Raw genomic sequence first — 21,607 nt, 5'->3', positions numbered from 1 at the left:
ACAATAAATAATTGTCACAAGGGTTGTCACGCAAAACTCCGTTGCTAAAGTTTTTTTTGACAAATGTGATAATAAAATGTTGTCACGATTTTTTTTAATTTTGGTGACAATGAATATATTGTCACACTACATTTAATTGTTACAGCATTTATTGTAACCGAAAAGTAAAATATTATCACAAATATAGTATGTTGTTACATATTATCTTTAAATTTACAGTAAAAACGTGTGACAAATTTCATTAGTTGTCACGAAAAAAATTATTTATGACAATTATTATTGTCACATATATAATTTTTTTACAATATTTTTATTATAACAATTATTTATTAGTTACAACTTTTTTAGTATCATAATATATATATATATATATATATATAATTGAAATATATTCAAATATTATTTTACATTACTTTAATTAGAAATAAAATAAAAATTATCAAAAAAATAAAAGTATTTTATTAAGAAATTTGTAGTTAGTACATCAATTTAACTAAAAATATTAGGAAATCTAACCATATGATTTTACAAATATATTATACTAATTATTCTCTATTCTTCACAACCCTGCAAATTCTTGAACTCCAAAAATAGCATCCTTCTGGTTATCAAGCTCCACCAACTCCATTACATTATCCATAGGAATCTGAAAAAGTAGAAAAACCAAACAATAACTTTTAGAATTATAATCAACATAATACCCACCAACTAAACAAGCTCCTACTTGAAGCAAAAATACCATTAGCTATGTAATGCATTCTCTAAAAAAAATACCCATCATGCTTGGACGGCATACGTATATATCATAAGTTTATCCACTTTGGTTCGTTCCAGTGCCACCTTGAACTATATATTTATTAGATTTCTTGGTGATACTTGCCCTCATAATAACCACCAACATTATTTCTAGCATATAAATGAAGAAGAAAAAAACTGATATAAATGAAGAAAAAAGAAAATAAATTATCAAAAACCTAAAATCACTAACAAAGTACAATAATAATTGCAAGGAATGGAAATATCAGTTTATATGAGGGCATCTGCGATGGAGAGGACGAAACCTGGTGGCTGAAGTGTCTCGGTTCCAGTGAGAATGGCTAGTGCTGGAGAATCACGACTCAAAATTGCATGGAAGACTATAAGTGATTTCTGTTCTTGGATCCCGATCTGCTGGAAAACGTAACTGGTCCTATGTTAAGAGGATGAATTACAAGAGGAGGGAACAGTGGTGGTTGATGCAATATCGAGAAGAAGGGAATCGCACGTCAGTTGTGGGAGGCTCCACGTCTGTTGCCTAGAAGTGCAAATCTGATCGACATTAGGTCATGGGACACTAAGATAGGATATGAAGTTAGTGGGGTTAGAAAACAAGTATTTAAAATATATATTTAAATGAGAGATATATAAATAATTTGTTATAATTTTTTTAATGGCCACACAATTATATTTTATAAAACTACAAATATATTATCACAGAATTAAAATTTTAATTGCCATGGCTAATTATAAGAAAATATTTTAGTTATAGTGTCATACAATTAAAATTTATGATAAGTATAATATTGTCACAAATTTTGACTTTTTAGTTACAATTTTTTTTTTCGACCAGTTAGTTACAATTATTAATTGCAACTTAAAAAAATAATATGTGACAATTTATTTTAATATGTCACATAATAAAATTTGCAACAAGTATGAATGTGTTGTCACTTATATTTTATTTTCCATTACAGTCTTAATTGTCACATAAATTTTTTAGTTACAAGTCATAAATCATTCTTACAAAATTATTTATGTATTTGTGATTATCTTAAAATAATTGTCACAAGTTTACTTTTTGTAATAATTATAAAAATAGTTGTAGTTAATAATATATTTTTTGTTACAACAATTATGGTGATAATTAAATTATTGTCACGTATAAACTGATTTCTTGTAGTGAATATTTATAACTTCGGCGAAAAATATGAATTTTTGTTGTCCAAATCGTACAAAAGACAATATATTTTTTTTAATTTTTTCACGTCTAATCATATGTTTGTTATCTGTTACTAATGAGTGATAACATTACGCACATGTGAAATATAGATGACAAAATTCATAACCGAGAAGACAATTTGATGAATTATTTCTTAAATTGACACAACTTATCAATGTTAGGAGTAAAATTGGTCTTAACTGCCAACGTTAGGAGTGAAATTGCACAATTTTAGACATTAAGTATAAAATTACTCCTGATGGTAAACGTTAGGGTATTTTTATACCTTATTCATAAATTAAAATATAAAACATAAACTAGAATAAAGGCACAAATACCTCTAATATGTTTAAGCAAGTGCAATTATCTTTAAATGCTTTTGTTTTAATTTACATTTGTCTTTATCGTTACAAAAATATGTAATGATATGTTGATCTATAAAATATTTGTCCATCCAAGTAACACATGAACATAATAGTAAGGGGGCGTTTGGTTCAAACTTCGAAATCGGAATCGGAATGTTACGGAATCAGAATCGGAATGACTATTTATTTATTTTGTTTGGTTTAATCCAGAATCGGAATTCGATTACTTTTAGGAATACTTGATTTAAATTTGGGAATTGGGAATGGAAATGAAAGTAATTAATTCCCTTCGTTAATGTTTGATTGTACAATTAATTCTATCCATCATAATATTTTAAGAGTGATTAGTTTTAGAAAGTCGGAATCAATACTAGGGGTGAGCAGAACCGAACCGAAAACCTAAAGATAAAAAAAATCGGACCAAAAAAACTGAACCAAACCGAACCGAATTGTATTTCGGTTTGGTTCGGTCCTAATTTTTAAGGTAGTTTGGTTTTCGATTTGGTTTGGTCCAAAACCAAACAAAACTGGACCGAAATACAATATATACTTATTTTAGTTTTAGAGCTTTAAATTAATTAACTAAATATATATAAAAAAAGAAAAAACAATTAAACAAGTTTTCTATCTCTATTTTTTCCAATTTTCTAAGACTTAGATTGATTTTAAGCCTTAGATTGATAATGTTTTCATCAAACCATGGTTCAATATTGTCCAATGGTTATAAAACTTATCATTATGGTGAAACATTTGAAATTTAGCTTGTAACATAACTTTAACTTTGGATTTGTTAGACTTTGGCTAGTTTCTACTCGATCTTAGCCAAGCCAAAAAAAAAAAAAGCTCCACAATTAAATGTACTAGTCGAAAACTCGTGCGATGGTATGAAACTTTTATATAATTTAGATAAATAAATAAATTGACATATTTACTTTTAAATATTTTTATATCATGCTATGAAAAAAATTTATATTATGTATATTTAAAATTAATATATATTTTTTTTAATGATAATTCAAATTAAATTAATTTTAAAAATAATTGACTACTTTTTTTTTATAGAATTTTAACTAAAGATGAATGATTTATTTATTTTTACAAAATTCAATGATTTGTACTTTTTAGGAATTTTAATACATTTTCATATTACAAATATTCTATGAAACAATAATAATAAAATAGCAGATTAATTAAAAAATATATTAGAATATAATAAAAAACCAAAAATTGAATTAAACTATAATTAAAATTAAATATTATATTTACGATACAAAAGAATTACAATATAGGTTAAACAAAAATTGAATTAAACTATAATTAAAATTAAATATTATATCTACGATACAAAAGAATTACAATCTATGTTAAAATGGAAGCAACATCAATATATTATTCTATAAACTATTACAATCAATACTTTTCTAATATTGCATATGAAGAAACTTTATCAATTCAATATGTTATATATAAAAAAATAAAATTCGTAAGAATGAGTCACAAATTCATCTTGATGATAATTATTTTGGTTGATGAAATTTCATGATCACCAAGTATTCGAATTCAATTATTCATTCTGCTACAATAACCCAATATATCTAATTGAATCAGTTTAAGATGATGATTTCTCCTATTTTCATCTCGTAATATCTCATCAAGACATTCGATCAATTTGTTCTTCATTCTTTCACTATATAGAATATCAGCCATACTCACAGATATCACTTATTTGACTTCATTAATATTTTCTAATAATTATATATTCTTGAATTTTGTAAGTAAGAAAAACAAACAAAAGAATTGAAAAAAAAATGAAGGGACGAAAAAGATAATTAGGAGAGAACCATCTTCCTCTCGGGTTTTTTTTTTTTGAAAATAAGAGAGAATGTCGGAGACATAAGCGTATAAAGAGGAGAGCGAAAATATTTTTTGCCCATTAATTAAACATTTTATTTTTTCTTAATGAAGTATTAAGTCCATAAATTAATTTTAGTTAAATAGAATTAAATCGCAATTGTAACCACTCAGTACAAAAAAAAAACGTTTTATAATTAATATGTGAAATTAATTATATTAATTAGAATCATTATGCTCAATATTTAAGAATTTGAAGAGATTCAAATAATAATATTTTCTTAATTAATATTTTTCAATAATTTGTCCTGTGATCATATTTCATTTTTATCTGTTAAAAACTCTTGAAATAATAACAATTTTGTACGAACCATAATATAATAGTTAAAAATTATATAAGCCAATGTTGCAAAAGCAATTATCTCAATATCCATAATTAATGTACATTTTTAGGATTTTGAGCATCAAAATTTATTTTTATTTACCTTGATTTTGAATTCGTATCTAGCATAATCCACATTCTTCAAGAATAAACATCTTATCAAGCGTACTAGACGCTTACAATCTCATTGTCTAGAAAATTGGGAAAAAATAATATCTTGATAATAATAATAATAATAATATAACATAATTTATATTGAAATAAACTTCATTGTAAGTATAATATTCCAATATCTCTTTAATATTTTATTTAATATGTCTCAAACTTCAATGAACAACTATCGTGTGAAACTTTATATCTATTTGTATTAAAATGCATAAAAATAAAAAATACAATCCATATCAATTAGCTAAACTCAAACTAAAAAAATGAGTGGATTTCAACATGTTCTGAATTAGAAAAATTAATCTAACTTCAATTAAAACTAAAAATTGAGTTCATAAAAAGCCGAAAATCTAAATTTTAGTTAGAGTTAACAATCAAAACGATAACACCTATGAACATATACTAAAAAAGAATGAAAATATACAAAATCTTTATTTTAGTCATTTTGAAAAATAAATAAATGAAAAAGAAAACATGGATAAGGTAGCGAGAGGTATGGAATCTGGATAGCGACAGAAATGGAATTTCATCTCTGAAAGATGAAACTATAACAATAATTGTTTAATAAAAATAAAATAACAGCACAATTGAGAAAGCCAAAAATTGAGTTCATATAAAGCCGAAAATCTAAATTTTAGTTAAGAGTTAGCAATCGAAACGATAACACCTAGCAACATATACTAAAAAAGAATACAAATTTACAAAATCTTTATTTTAGTCATTTTGAAAAAAAAGATAAATAAAAAAGAAAACATGGATAAGGTAGCGAGAGGTATGGAACCTGGGTAACGACAGAAATGGAATTTCATCTCTGAAAAATGAAATTATAACAACTATTGTTTAATAAAAAGAAAACAACAACACAATTGAGAACAAAAATAACTACAACATATGAAAAAAAATCGAATAATTACCTTGAGAAACATAAGAATTTCTTGTAATTTTTGACACTTTTGTGTTTTCCGGTTTTAGTTGTTCATCTCTGAAAAATGAAATTATAACAACTATTGTTTAATAAAAAGAAAACAACAACACAATTGAGAACAAAAATAACTACAACATATGAAAAAAAATCGAATAATTACCTTGAGAAACATAAGAATTTCTTGTAATTTTTGACACTTTTGTGTTTTCCGGTTTTAGTTGTTCATGCATGTTCTATTTCTGTCGGATTTCTTCAATTGAAGCTATCAGTTTGGAAAAAAAGACAAATAAAAAAGAAACATGGATAAGATAGCGAGAGGTATAGAACATGAGTAACAACAGAAATGAATCTGAAAGATGAAACTATAAACTATTGTTTAATAAAAATAAAACAACAACATAATTGAGAACAAAATAACTACAACATATGAAAAAAATCGAATATTTACCTTCAGAAATATAATACTATCTATCGTGACCAATGAATATAATTGTGGAATACTATCTATCATGCTTTATATAGAAGTTTATTTGTGACTTTTGGATTTCCTTTGCTTTGTGTTTTTTCATCTTCCCGTAACACTTGCTTTCTTTTATTATTTTAATTAATAGGTTAGTAATTATTTAATATATTGATAACTAGTGGTGAGTTTCCGATCAGCTTCCTTCCCTGTGGGGGCGTCGTTGGGTTCGACGAGGGAAGCTTCGATGCCAAAGTCAGTATGAAAAATGGAGAATAAACTATATTGACTAGGTATGGTTTAAGAGAGAGAATGAATATGTGTACCTCAATAGCTTGGGGTGCAAGCTATTTATAGTTATCTGATCATAACTTCCAGTAACCCGAAAGTCCCTATTAATGCCTCATTAATGGCTAGACCTGTTCATGAGCCCGTTGGCCCGCCCAACCCGCCCAGGCCCGCACTTCATGGGTTGGGCTTGGACATTGATATTTGATCTTTGGCCCGGCCCGGTCCAAGCCCGCTCAAGCCCGCATATAAAATGGGTTGGGCTTGGGATTGCTCTCAAAATCCCAAGTGAGCCCGACCCGGCCCGATTTTATATTATATAGTAATATTTTTAATTGTATATATATATATATATATATATATATATATGTGGTGTATTTAAAAAAAAAAATTTACTCCTGTTACTAAATTTGGTAGTTGAATCTAAAATTAAATTACTCTAAAGTCCTAAAATAATTACATTAGAATTTTTTTTTTTTTAATATTAACATATTAGATGGGCGGGTTGGGCCGGGCTTGGGAATTACTTTTTATAGTCAAGCCCAGCCCGGCCCGAGCCCGATATAAATATAGGTGGGCTGGGTTGGGCTTGGACAAGATAATTATATGTAAAGTCCGGTTAGGCCCGACCCGAACCCGGCCCGGCCCAGTCCATGAACAGGTCTATTAATGGCGGTTACGGATCTTCCTTAAGTGTGGCCGTTAGCTCATTAACGTTCCATTAATTGCCTTTATTGGGAATCAGCTCTACCGTTTGGCGGGCGGATCGAGGCATAATGGCGGATCTCACGTAGGTTTGACTACGGATAACGTGTGGCGGAATCCAGGTGATCCGCCATTTGGATGACTTGCTTGATACGCCATTGCTTCTCTGGCGCTCCCAATACGCTGCCGTTTTGGTAAATATCCTCTTTGATCCCGTGTAGAATATCTCGATTTTATCATATATTATAAATATAAATTTGTTATTTTTAATTAATTAAATATTTTTAATCTGATTTTTTACTACGTTGACAACTCATCAAAAAGACCTCTAAAATACTTCTTTTCATTTCTCTCTGCTTCCGTAATTATATATAGTATAGATATCATATCCTTGAATTGGATAATTTGGTTCAAAAAAATAGTAGCTCAAGAAAAAAAAATAGTAGCTCAACAATTAAAATAATTTCGTTTAATTTCTTAAAAAATTTGATGTTTTCGTTGTTACAAATTAAAATTTGGAGACATGTTAATTACTGTTGGTTAAGTTGGTGAAATACAATATTCAAATTTGGGGATTTTTCCAACTGAACTAGAAGTATTGAAGTAGCAGCAGTAGGTCTCTAATATCTGTTCGGTCCAAACTTGAACCGAACCGGACCAGACCAAAAAATTTGGTTCGATCCAAATCAAACCAAATTATAATTTGGTTTGATTTGGTCCTAAAAATATAGATAATTTGATTCGGTCTAATTTGGTCCGGTTCGGTTTTTGGACCGAACCGGACCATACTCACCCCTAAATCAATACCAAACTTATTAGATATATTTAAAAAATAACAATAATAATTAAAACCAATAATAATAGTAAAAACTATCTGTAAAATATATTAGTAATAATATAAAATATTATGATGTATAGAATTAAAAACAACACCAATTTTCTATGTTTCCATATAAAATCATCACGTAAAAGAATCATATATCAATTTATTTTGTGAAAATGAACTGTGCCTTATCATTAATAAAAAGAAAAACAGTGCAGGTATTTTAAAAAGCAAAAATCGTGGTTTGACAGTTATCCTTTAACCAAAAATAGGTTTAATTTTTTTTAATTAAATTTATAAATTAATGAGAATGAAATTTGATTGAAGTGGTTAAAAAAAAAATTATGGATTCCTATATATGGGGCAACGGTAATTCCCATTCCTCAATCAAAATTATAAAAACCAAACATGAAAAAATGAAAATAACCATTTCCATTTTCATTTTCTACCTTAATTTTGACTAACTAAACATCTTCTAATAGTTATTTTTAAAAAAAATAACTATTGTATTCTTTTCTTTTTTATTTCTAAAAAATATTTATTTTATTACATTTCGGGAATAAACTGCACCTAGTAGCTGCTTTAAAAGAAAAAACTCCTTTTGGTGTAGTTTTTCTCTCTTTTTTTTCTTTTATTTACTTTGCTGTACCTTTTAGTTTTCGTTTGTTGTTGGTTTGGTTTCTTTGTCCAGTTTTTTTTTTTTTTGATAATTTCTTTGTCCAGTTTTTGATAATATATTTTAATAAAAAGGTACACGTGTCATCATGTAGGGTCATAATTGACAACTGTTAATCAGAAAACGACACATACAGCAACATTCTGGAAGCAGCTAAATCCTTCTGTTCAACAATTTTCCAGAAACAATCCACCTCAACGCCATTGATACAGACCTTAATCAACATAGACAGGAAAAAATTAGGCAAAATCAATGGAACCACACTTTCCTTCGCTCACATCAAACGGAAGAGAAGAAGTAGAAAGGTTAAGGATGTCATTTTACTATCAATGGAAGACCTTCTACGACGACGATGAAGATCGTCCTGAGAAACCACGCCGATTTGGAGTCACCGAGATTCGAAGTCCTCAATATTCTCTCTTGAATCAGCACAGGCTTCAAGTATGTATTCTCCATTTTTCAAATTTCATTTATGAGTTATCTAAGTTCTGCATTAATTGACAATAAGGTCTGTTGTTTCTGATCTGCTATTTAAAATTTATTAAAGGATACTCACTGAGCAATCTGAATGCGACTCTAATTTTGAATAATCCGTAGCTTTTGAAGCATACTTTTAGAAATTGTGTTCAGTGATGTGCAAATTAGGAATTTGTTAACTTTAGGAACTTGAATTGCGGCATCCGAGTGTGTTAAATTAGGTAGATTGCCTGAACTTTGCAAATATCTCACTAGCTACCTAAATTTTCTTATTTCGTATCATCAGCTCCCCAAACTTCTACATAAAAGTAGATTAGCTCACTGAATTTTGAAAGTTTCTCACCAACTTTCTAAACTTGTTTATTCCATAACAACTAAATACAAAAACCATAATATTAACTCTCGATCCTCATCCATTCAATCTCTCAAACCTGCAACATTAACTTTTATAATAGGTTGAAAAGTAGGAGAGGCGAAAAAATTACCTCAGACGTATTTTTAGAATTTAGGTTTAATAAGTTTTTGTATTTAGTTGTTTAAGAATAAGCAAGTTTAGGAAGTTGGTGAGACACCTGTAAAGTTCAGTGAGCTAATATACTTTTATGGATAAGTTTAGGGAGCTGCTGATACGAAATAAGCAAGTTTAGGGAGCTGATAATGTATTAAGCCGTTAAATTAAGTTTTACCTCTTCTTGGTGACATGATAGATGTCCATTTGAACTAAATGCTCAATCTCATGGTTAAAGTTCCACTTCATATACATCTACACATCTCCACACACGAATACCCACTGAGCTTAAAGCGTGCACAAACACAGGCCCATATTACCATGTTTGAGGCTGTCAGGAATCGAACCCCTAGAGGATGGTCACACTGGCTTCTGATACCATATCATGAAACCGTTTGAACTAAAAGCTCAGGCTGATAGTTAAAAGTCTTCTTCATATTAATATCTGACAGAGAGTAGACGTTGGTAACAGGTTTTAAAATCTTCGATATTCATAATTTTGCTTCTTTTAACAAGGATTTGAAGATGAATTTCATGTATAATTTTGGAAAAAAGCATTCAGAGGCCTTTGATCTTTTCTATTTTTGTTGATCAAGTACTGTTTAATCCTGTTCATGAACAGATCCTGGTGACTACTCGCTGACTAGGTATAAACTCGATTAGCAGGTGGTTATTCATTTCATCTCGATTTGAAATTTGAATTTTCAACTTTTTAAAACTTGCATTATTTGACATATCTGATGAGCTAGAGAAACTCTGAAAAAAAACCTTATTTCAAATTGCCAGAAATTATGCTCTTTTAACTCAATTAGGTGTTCGCATCTAACTAATTCGGTTAGAGGCTTAATGTGTGAGATTAATATTGATTGAGGGTTCAATACATCAAATTCAAAGAGATCAAGAGCTTAAGATACTTTTTTCCTGTAATTTTATGCTTGAATTCATATTTGTCTGATTTCTTTGGTGGATTATGAGGTCTAGTCTAGTTGAATTTAAGACTGGATTTGCTTCATCCTTGATTGGAATTTGGATTTGGAAAAACCAATCTGTTTTGAGTCTTCTGCTATACTTTGATCATGACATAATTTCTTTTAACCCAGGTGACAGAATCATAATCTATATGTGCCTAGCAGAAGATGATTCTTTCTTCCTGATTTTTCAATATGTTCTTACTGTTATGTTTGGCAGGATGTTTTTGAGTCTATGGGGCAATTTGTCGACGGGCTGAAGTTCTCCGGAGGTTCTCACAGTCTCATGCCGAAGTCACTTGTTAAAGAGGTGATTGATATGGCACACCAGCATGATGTATATGTCAGTACAGGTGACTGGGCCGAACATTTGCTTCACAAAGGTCCTTCGGCATTCAAAGAATACATCGAGGTGAGGGCATATATATAGTAGAGATTTGGTACTATACTTTAGTATGTTTTGCTGTAGTTGTGATGAAATCTTGGCATTCTCGTACTTGGCAGGAATGTAGAAGCATGGGGTTTGACACGATCGAGCTCAATGTGGGGTCTCTTGGTGTTCCAGAAGAGACCATTTTGAGATATGTCCGGTTAATTAAGAGCGGTGGTTTAAGAGCAAAGCCTCTTTTTGCAGCCAAAATTAAGAAGTCTGATGTTCCTATTGGTGGTAATAGAGCCTATGGGGCTTATTTGCCTCCCATGCCTCAAAGCTCTGGTAAGGAATCTACATAAAGTAAAACCTCTATAAATTTAATAATGTTGGGACTATGGAATTTTATTAATTTATAGAGATATTAATTTATCGAGTATTAATTTATTGAATTGGTCCAAGTCGGGAGCAGAAAATATTAATTTATCGAGTATTAATAATTTATGAAGGTTTTACAGTATCATAGTTAAAGGTTCATAATCTTATTATGAATGATTCCTTCCTATGCATCCTGGCACTGTTTTGTAAGGTAATGTCATGCTTAATCAAAAGGGAATGCAGTAAATGAAATTGGGTAAATTGGGTAAATTACACCCATGGCCACTGAACTTTACCCATTTTAACATTATGGCCATTGAACTTCAATTCTTAACGGTATGACCACTGAGCTTTACAATTTTTAACACTGTTGGCCACTAAACGCTTCACAACGACCGTTGACGGCCTCAAAATAAAAAATTCGAAGAGTTAATGATATTCTAAGGAACTTTAATTCTTGAAAATTTTCGTTTTGGGGTCATTTAGGTGTTGTTTGGTTAGGAGAGAGAGTGAATTTTTAGAGAGAGAAAGCTCCAAAAAATGTAATTTTGCAAAATAAAAAATGTGGTTTCATGGTAAATGTTGTTATGAACAATTTTAATTATTGAATATTTTAATTTTGAGGTCGTTAACGGTCATTTTGATGAGTTAATTAAAGTTGGGTGAGTGGCCACCGGTGTTAAAAAAAATGCAAAGTTGAGGGACCATACTGTTAAGAATTGAAGTTCAGTGGCCACAATGTAAAAATGGATTAAGTTCAGTGGCCATGGGTGTAATTTACCCGTGGATAATTTGGAATTAAGGGTGTAATTGGCAGGCAGGGTTTCAATTTAGCCTAAATCGAAATTTAGGTATAACTCAGCTCTTAAATTGGCAGAAATTGACAAATTAACCCCAAAGCAATCAGTTTTAATACCTAAAAGTTTGTTAAATTTGGGCTTAATTTGTCAAGTTTTGCCAATTTCGGGACTGAGTTGATACATAAACTTCGATTTGGACTAACCCCGCCTGTCAATTTCAGTGGCCATTTTGACCCTTAATTCCTATAATTTGACATTGCTTCATAATGTATTCTGAAGTTGGACTTCCTACTACCTTATCTTCCTATCCTGCAAGATGCTTTAGGTAGGATTAGGGAATTTTGGACAATAACACTATCTTTGCCGGGATTCTAACTGATGGCCCGAAGTTAGAATCACCCGAACCATCATTGGTTTTTACCATAAATGATTTCAGTTCTTTTATTGGGAGTGTTTGCAGCTTCTGATCAATTCTCTTCTCAACCACCATAAAGTTATTCTCTGGCAGCATTTACGAAATCCGAGTGAACTTCTTTGGAAGCAACGTTGCATTAGGCTCGTTGCACCCTGTTACGAACACTTCAGATCTGTAATGTACGTAATTGTATATATATATTAGTTTAGGTACCTATTAGCATATTAGTTCAATGACCAAGTGTTCCAGTGTTCGATTCCTGGCAGCCCCATTTGTTGAGTTATTGCAGAACATTGTAATATGGGTTTGTGTTGTCACGCTTTAAGCCCAAGTGTGCTTTCGCGTGAGGGGTGTGTCAGCTATTAATATGGAGTGGACCTTTAACTATCGATGGTTCCATGACAAGCTCTATATCATTTATGTTTACACTGTCAACTTCATCACTGGACAAGTTTCGAGTGCTTGAATTTTTGTGGAACACAACTTTGCATATTCTGTAGTTATTCTTCTTAGCCAGTCTTGTCCTGAACTGATTTTCTTTAAATTAGATGTATCTGCTTTTAATTTAGGAATAGTAAGACAAGTATGATAGTAGAGCTGCCTCTATAGTCATGACAACGAGCTTCATCTCTGTTCGGCAGAACTTATCGAGGATGTAGATCTCTTGATAAGGAGGGCTGAGAGATGCTTGGAGGCTGGAGCAGATATGATAATGATAGATGCAGATGATATCTGCAGAGATGCTGATTCTCTAAGAGCAGACGTAATCGCAAAGATCATTGGACGACTAGGTCTTGAGAAGACCATGTTCGAGTCATCGAGTGCTAGGACCGCAGAGTGGTTTGTCAAACGCTATGGTCCCAAGGTATGCCACTCTTCCTTTACTACAAATTGTATTATTGCCTATGCTCATCAATGACAGCTTAATGTCATGTTTTCTCAGGTGAACCTTTTTGTTGATCATTCTCAAGTAATTGGCCTAGAATGCCTGCGGGGATGCAACAACTTCAGTAACACTTCTTTCCGTGGTTCATCATATTTGCTGATTTAGCTTGTTTGTTCTGTAGGATACTGTAATATAGTGTTTAATATGTGATGATGCATAAGCTAAGAGTGCTATGTGTGTTGTATTCTGCTATGGAAGGAGATAATGTGTGCTTAGTGCTGTGATACTTTGATGGAAGGATCCAGTGCGTGCGGTTACGGGGCTTGAGGACCCGCGAGTCGCTGGAAAATGTTAAATTTCAAATACATGTTGGAAAAAGAAAATACATCTACATATTGTGTCGAACTTAAAAGTCATTTTAATTTCAAATCTATTCTTTAAATCGAAAAAAAAATGCAAAGTCCGTATTTTAGGAACCAATTCAAATCTATTCTGAAATCGAAAAAAAGTGCAAAATCTGTATTCTATGAACCAATTATGCAATTGGTGCATAATACATGAACACAATATTCGGAGTGTTTTTTAATTATCTGTGAAAGTGATTTAATTTATCCACATTAGATCCTGAGTTTACTGTTTTAGGTAAATTACATCTATAACCATTCAATTTTGTCCTACTAAAATTTTGGTCATTCAAACTTCCAAATCTAAAGGTCACTTGTTTCGAAGACATTTGGATCTTGTTTGATTAAGAGAAAGAAAACGACTATTGGAACTGGTGATTTTGAAAAATAAAAAATGTGGAGAAAAAAACGATTATTTGAAATAGTGATTTTGAAAAATTAAAAATGTGGTTTTTATAGGAAATGTGATTTTGAAAATTGAAAATGTGATTTCATATAAACAATTTTGATTCTTGGACATTTTCATTTCATTAACGTATTTTTATGCTAGGTTTTGAAAGATTATAAAAATTATAATGTTAGTAATTTTTTTTTAATTAAATGATTTTTATGTTCGGTTTTAAAAGGTAAAACCGAGTGATTTTTATTTCAGATATTGCTCGAGTAGTCACCATAAGTGTAAACATTTACCTTAAACTTGTTTTTTTAAAGCCACTAGAAGTATTTATAACTGTAAAGTGTTCCTAAACTTCACCATAAGTGTAAACATTTACCTTAAACTTGTTTTTTTTAAAGCCACCAGAAGTATTTATAACTGTAAAGTGTTCCTAAACGGTAAAGTGTTGGTAAACTTGGGGTAAATTACACTCATGTTACTACACTATTTATTTTAAAATTAATATAAAAGTTATTAGTTTCATACTTTAAAATAAAAAATTTCATAAGTATGAGTATTAATTGTTGGTATATAAAATAAATTTTATTTTTATAAAAAGCTTGTATTCAATTTTTTCAGCACAAGACATGCATAAAGGTAAGCAACATGTGGTGTGGTTTGAAATTTTAGCAAATAAGTTACACATCGGTTCAACGATACGGGAAGTCCGGCACACATCAATGGACACTGAATCGAATTAAGAGCTAGCACATGAAGTCTGACTTCCTACTCACACCTATGCCTAGCTATGAATAAAGAAGTTAGTTAGTTGGATGATGTGGCAAAGTAGTTGAGTGAAAAGACGAGGAAGTTAGAGTAATTTGATGATTTGGTAAGTTAGAGCATCTCCAACAGAGGGTGCCCAAAAGAGTGTCAGTCATGTGGTATTAGGTTTGACAACTTTTAGAGGGTGCCCACTATTGGAGTGATTGTGGATGCTAAGAAAAGTTGCCAATTTTTTTGCAACCTCTTAGACAACTTTACTTAACTATTTTTTAATATAAAATCTATGGTCCCAGTCTTAGAAATAATAAAATTGTAGCCTTTTAATTTTTTAAAATTAATAAATTTGTACGCAAGTTAAATTTCATTTAAATTTGTGTTTTAATATTTATAATAAAATAATAATTTGTTGGACTATAATGGTAATTTTTCAAGCAACTTCTATTGAAGCATTTTTTAAATAAAAGTTGTCAAAAGTGATGTGGATAAGAGAGACAATAAAATATTATATTTTAAAATTATGTGTTAAGTTTTGACACTCTTTTGGGCTCTCTCTATTGGAGATGCTTTTAGTGGGTCATTTCTGAGAGAAAAATATGCATAGTGAGTGCTAATTACATCAACTAACCTTCACCAAAAGACTATAAATAGCATCCAAAGTCTACGTTCCAACAAGTCACTCAATCAAAACACCACAAAGCATCCCAAAGTTCTCTCCCAAATATTAAGTTCTTAGGTTCTTAGCTTGGTTCTTTCTAATCCGTAGTTCTAATTTCATTTTTCTAGTTTGTTTTAACTTCAATTCAATTCCTTATTACCTTTTTTTTAAGCTCTTTCCATTCAATTCACAATTTCCAAGTCTAAAGTCATCAATTCATTAGCTAGAATCCCATTGCAATTTTTTCAGCTTTTATCACATCTGCCCAGTAATTTTTCAATCCCGTTTCAAACCATTTAGAGCCCGTTTTTACTACTTGACTTCTTGAAGTTAATTTTAGCTTTTCGTTTTGCCTAATTTCGTATCTAGAAACCCAAGATATGCGTTAATCTTTGCCTGATTCCGTATCTAAAAATCCAAGATACCCTGTTTTTTTGCCAAATCTTGTGTCAATCTCGCATTTTTAATTTTCTTTATTTACCCATATTTTACTTTTTTTTAATTAAAGAGGCTGAAAGCCGTTACCAACGATCCCGGAGCAACCTAACGAGGTTAGCAATTTACTCATATTTTACTTATTTGCACTAGCTTAAATAGAATTAATTTATCTAGCAAAATTTTTATTACGGCGCTAGAGACCTAAGATGGACTTTTTCAATCCTTGCGTCACTATTCAATCGCTTCACAAGATTTCAAGTTTTGGCGCGCAAATACATAAAACTTAACCGTCCATATTTATTGAGAAATAATTTCTCCGGCATGTCCGCACCCTAACCACAGGTGACAAAGTTGAAAATTAGTGTATTCGCGAAACAACACTATAAATTTATTTAATTTTATACTTTCTAACATTATAGTCACGAAACTTAAAAAAATGAACGTCGACCTCAAAATAAATTTTTTTAAGAATGGATGATATTGTAAACAATTTTAATTCTTTAAAATTAACATTTCGATATCATTCATGTATTATTTGGTTAGGAGAGAGAAAGTAAATTTTTTAGAGAGAAAGCTTCAAAAATAGTGAAGAAAAAAAAAATTTCATGTTAAATGTGATTCTAAACAATTCTAATTATTGGTCATAATCTTAAAAAATATAAATTAAGTGTCTTTCATGTTAGGATTTGAAATTTAATGGCCTTGATGTGAAATTTAGTGGGTATGGTCTAATTTACCCCTAAATTTACTATTTTTTTTAAAGCCTTACAGTATTTATAAGGAAAAATTATAAAATTAGACAGTTGGAGAAGTCTATTTACATATTTAGATCCATTCCATTATATGCTATCTAAATAAACGAGAAATTTTATAGTACTCCGGGAGTAATACTCCCGCCCGACCAATGAAAATCATTTTTGATTCCTATTACATGATAGTATGAACTCATTTCTAATACAAACAAACTACGTAAATATTTCTAAAGTCTGCCATTCAAATAAATTAGAAAAATAAATTACTAAGGTCCCGTTTGGTAAGATGTAATGCCCTTCGTAATGGAATGACCATTACATTGAAGGTCCATTACCATATTTGGTTGCATATTACATTTTTATTGTAATGTAATGAGAAAACATTAAGTTAAATTTTGTTGAACAAATCTTATAATCTCCATTACATAGAAAAATGATTTGAATTCTCATTACATTGTCATCTAACCTCTCATTTCTCAAATCTTACATCTCAATTTTACCTCTCATTCTTGTCAAAAACGAAAAAAGTAGAAAAACATGAAAATTGAAAATGAGAAAAAAGAAAAAAGAAAAAAAATGAAAACGAAAACATGAGAAAAAACGAAAAACCAGAAAAAGGAGAAAATAGAAAAATGGTGAAAAATGTTGAAAATGGAAATTAAAAAAATGATGAAAAATGCTGAAAATGGAAACTAAAAGAAACGAGAAAAGTTAAAAAAAAAATGAAAAAGCGAAAAACTATATATTAATTTATTGATTTCGGATAATCTAATTTTTTATTTGATTTCGATTCGATTTTTCACATTTTTCGTGTTTTTCATGTTTTTCTTTGATTTTAATTATGTAAATAAAATTTAGGGATAAGTACAAAAAAAATGCCTGTGGTATACCGGATTTGCGAACTCGGCCATGTGGTTTTTTTTTTTTGCAAACGGAGGTCTGTGCTAAACGCCGTTAGCAAACAGAGGCAAAATTGACTAACGGTGTTAAAATTCAAAGAGAAAAGAGTTAATTTGGTCCTTATATTTATTTATTTTATAAATTAACCCCCCTAATTATCTAATTATCACAAATAAATCCCAAAATCAAAAATAAAAATAAAAAATACCTTCTTCTTCTTCTTCTTCTTCTTCTTCTTCTTCTTCTTCTTCTTTCTTCTTCTTCTTCTTCTTCTTCTTCTTCTTCTTCTTCTTCTTCTTTCTTCTTCTTCTTCTTCTTCTTCTTCTTCTTCTTCTTCCATTAATAAGGAGAATAAACTATTTTTCTCTCTCTCTTCCTTCTCTCTCCTTCTTCCATGGTTCTTCTTCTTCTTCTTCTTCTTCTTCCTCTCTCTCTTCTCTTCTTCTATTTTTTTCTTTTTTTTTTCGATTCCAGATTTCCGAAATCGGAAATCTGAAAATTCCAGATTTCCAAAATCGAAAATCTGGAAATTCCAGATTTCTGGAAATTTCCGGGAATCTGGACTTTCCAGATTTCCGATTTGGGAAATCTCAGATTTCCGATTTCGGAAATCTGGAATTTCCAGATTTTGGAACTTAAGAAGAAGAAGAAGAAGGAGAAGGAGGAGAAGAAGAAGAAGAAGAAGAAGAAGAAGGTATTTTTTATTTTTATTTTTGATTTTGGGGTTTATTTGTGATAATTAGATAATTAGGGGAGTTAATTTATAAAATAAATAAATATAAGGACCAAATTAACTCTTTTATCTTTGAATTTTAACACCGTTAGTCAATTTAGCCTCTGTTTGCTAACGGTTTGTAACACATACCTCTGTTTGCAAAAAAAAAATACCACAGGGCCGAGTTCGCAAATCCGGTATACCACATGCATTTTTTTTGTACTTATCCCTAAAATTTATGATTACATTTAATTAGGAAAGTATAAGTATTGTAATGGTGATTACATTCTATCTTTTTTTTTTAATTGTCAACCAAACATGGTAATAGAATCACAATTCCATTACATTACATTACAATTTTGATTACATTATTATATTACATTGCATTACGGTATAACAAATGGACCTTAAAATTTAATAGAATTACTATTGCATTAGGATCAATTTGAAAAAATTGGAAGTGAAATCCAAAGAGGAAAGTAGGAGAAAGGCGTTGTTCTCATTTTGTAAGAAAAAGAATAAGTTCAAGTGATGGAATGAGTTCAAGAGAAAGAATAAGTTCAAACGATGGAATTGATGCTTGCAAGTGTTTGTTATAGAGGAGGGATCAAGTGAGAAATAGAGTTTAGGTGAGGACACTTTGTTATGTAAGAACATGAATGAAATCATGGGCGAATCCAGGATTTCTCCCCCATAGGAGCAAACAATACGATTAAAATAATTTTTATCCAAAAAATAATAATCATAGAAAACCAGAGATCAAAGCTCAAGTTCAAGTAAAATAGTAGCAGAAATATCAAATCAAAATTCAAGTAGGAGCAAAAAAATACCAAAGCAGAGAGGCAAAGATCAGAGATGGAGTGCTGGACCAACGATCCAATTATGGAGGGATTGGCTGCCGATTTTGATTTAATCTTACTTAGAATTAGGGATTTCAATTTAGGCTTAAGAAGAAAGAGGAATTAAGGAAGAAGAATTAAAGAGATTAAATATTTACTTTTTATTTTGTTTTAGGACTTATTTAATTTTACATTTAAATATTTACTTTTTATTTTTTTTATTTTTGTTGTAAATAAAACGACATAGTTCTAATTAAATAAAACGACGTTGTTTTGCTTTAAAACAGAATTAAAAAAATAAAAATAAAATATTAAATTTAAAACCATTCTTCATCCTCAATTATAGAACCAGTAAATCCTAAACCTCCATTGATGAAGGGGGCAAAGCTCTAAAACTTCAAAATTAATACCTCGGTTAAAAAAAAATACAAATGTCAGTGGGGGCAACTGCCCCCAATGCCCCCAGGATTCCCCCCTGAATGAAACGACATAGTTTTTGTGGTGTAGGGACACGGTGTCATTTTGGTAAATAACCTGCACCACCTTTAATTAAAGACTAAATGATCAAATGGAAAAAGAGGGACTTAACCTGAGACTAGGCGTAGAGGGAGCGAAGTGCACACATACTACCACTAGGACACTTGCTTTAATTTGTTCATTACACAATTCTTTTATTTATATATTATTAAGCGTCTCTGATGCTAAAAAAAATCCAATACTATATTTTTTAAATAAAAATACACTTGTTTTAGTTTGTTTATTATACAATTCTTTTATTTATATATTATTAAGTGCATCTGATGCTAAAAAAATCCAATACTATATTTAAAAAAAAATATATTATATATTTTAATAAAATCATATAAATATTTTTAGAACATACAATATATTTTGAACTTATGACATGAAATTTAGAACATATGTTTTAATTTTTAGAATACAAACTATAAAGTCTAGAACATACGATATATTTTTTAAAACATACGTTAGAATATATATTTTAACTTTTAGAACACGAACTATGAAGTTTAGAACGTACGACATATTTTTTAGAACATACGTTAGATTATATATTTTAATTTTTGGAACACAAACTAAAATTTTTAGAACATATGTTATGTTTTTTAGAATATGCGTTATGTTTTTTCGAACATGAGTTATAAATTATATTATAGAACAAATGCAAAAATGATTTATATTTACTGATTTTTTTTAATATTATACTTAATTTTTAGAACACAAATTATAAAGTTTAGAACATATGTAACATTATTTAGAACATCATCCTTAACATTTTAAAACATAAATTACAAAAAATATAGAGAAATTAAATAAATAGGAAATTGGAGCATGTTTTTGGATTTTTTTTATATTAATAATTCATTATTATGCACATTTCTTTTTTTTTTTCTATTAATAATTTATTATTATACACATTTAATTGATATTAATAAGTGCATGTGTCAAATATTAAACAATAGAAGCTACAAGGACAATGGTATATTAAGAAGCGCGCGACATAATGTATAAGAAAAGCAATTGTCTCAATGGTAAGCAGGGTGAAGTGTAGGTGGAAGTGTTTGGGTTCGAATCTTGCTAGTAGCATTTTGCGTTTTTTATTAATTTTTATACTCAAAACGACGTAGTTTTGAGTGTTTTTACCATAAGGAAGTGTCCCCACTTAAGAGGAGGGTTCTCACAAGAGCCCATATATATATATATATATATAAATTTCACTTTGATCATGTGTTTGTGATCTATTACTAATGATGTTGCGTTTTTTATTAATTTTTATACTCAAAACGACGTAGTTTTGAGTGTTTTTACCATAAGGAAGTGTCCTCACCTAAGAGGAGGGTTCTCACAAGAGCCCTCCTATATATATATATATATATATATATATATATATATATATATATATATATATATATATATTTAAATTTCACTTTGATCATGTGTTTGTGATCTATTACTAATGATGATAAAATGATGTACATATGAAGTGTAGATGACAATATTCATGACCAAGAAGACAGTTTGATGAATTATTTCTCAAATTGACCAAACTTATCGATGTTAGGGGTAAAATTGCTCTTGGCTGCCAACATTAGAGATATAATTGCATCATTTTAGACGTTAATGGTAAAACTGCTCATAGCTAAAAAATTTAGGGCTATTTTTCACATCATCCTATATAAAAAATACAAAATGTATTACACAAATTAATAAAAATAATCTATAAAAAAAGTAAAAATTTATTGAATGCAACAAAACATTATTCTTTCGGTAATTATGTTGTAGAAATATAAATAACGTTAAAGA

At 29.8% G+C, this 21,607-nt stretch overlaps 1 protein-coding gene across 1 annotated transcript; it reads left to right on the top strand.

Annotated features, from left to right (window-relative positions):
* Window positions 1–8,783: 8,783 nt before the first annotated feature.
* On the top strand, window positions 8,784–13,811 carry LOC136233922 (protein HEAT-STRESS-ASSOCIATED 32). Its single transcript, XM_066023656.1, has 5 exons — window positions 8,784–9,059; window positions 10,792–10,983; window positions 11,076–11,286; window positions 13,176–13,399; window positions 13,478–13,811. The coding sequence occupies exons 1-5, from the start codon at window positions 8,871–8,873 to the stop codon at window positions 13,583–13,585; spliced, it is 924 nt and encodes a 307-aa protein (XP_065879728.1). The 5' UTR covers window positions 8,784–8,870; the 3' UTR covers window positions 13,586–13,811.
* Window positions 13,812–21,607: the final 7,796 nt, after the last annotated feature.

The sequence above is a fragment of the Euphorbia lathyris genome, chromosome 6 (assembly GCF_963576675.1).
Source record: "Euphorbia lathyris chromosome 6, ddEupLath1.1, whole genome shotgun sequence".
Classification (NCBI taxonomy): domain Eukaryota; kingdom Viridiplantae; phylum Streptophyta; class Magnoliopsida; order Malpighiales; family Euphorbiaceae; genus Euphorbia; species Euphorbia lathyris.
Note: the sequence above shows the minus strand (reverse complement) of the source record. Positions and strands in the feature narration are given on the sequence as shown.

Bases quoted from the DNA above. Each gene is read 5' to 3' on its own strand.
- LOC136233922 (XM_066023656.1), top strand. From the start codon at position 8,871: ATGGAACCACACTTTCCTTCGCTCACATCAAACGGAAGAGAAGAAGTA. The intron at 9,060-10,791 runs GTATGTATTCTC...TATGTTTGGCAG, and splicing joins TGAATCAGCACAGGCTTCAA to GATGTTTTTGAGTCTATGGG. The intron at 10,984-11,075 runs GTGAGGGCATAT...CGTACTTGGCAG, and splicing joins CATTCAAAGAATACATCGAG to GAATGTAGAAGCATGGGGTT.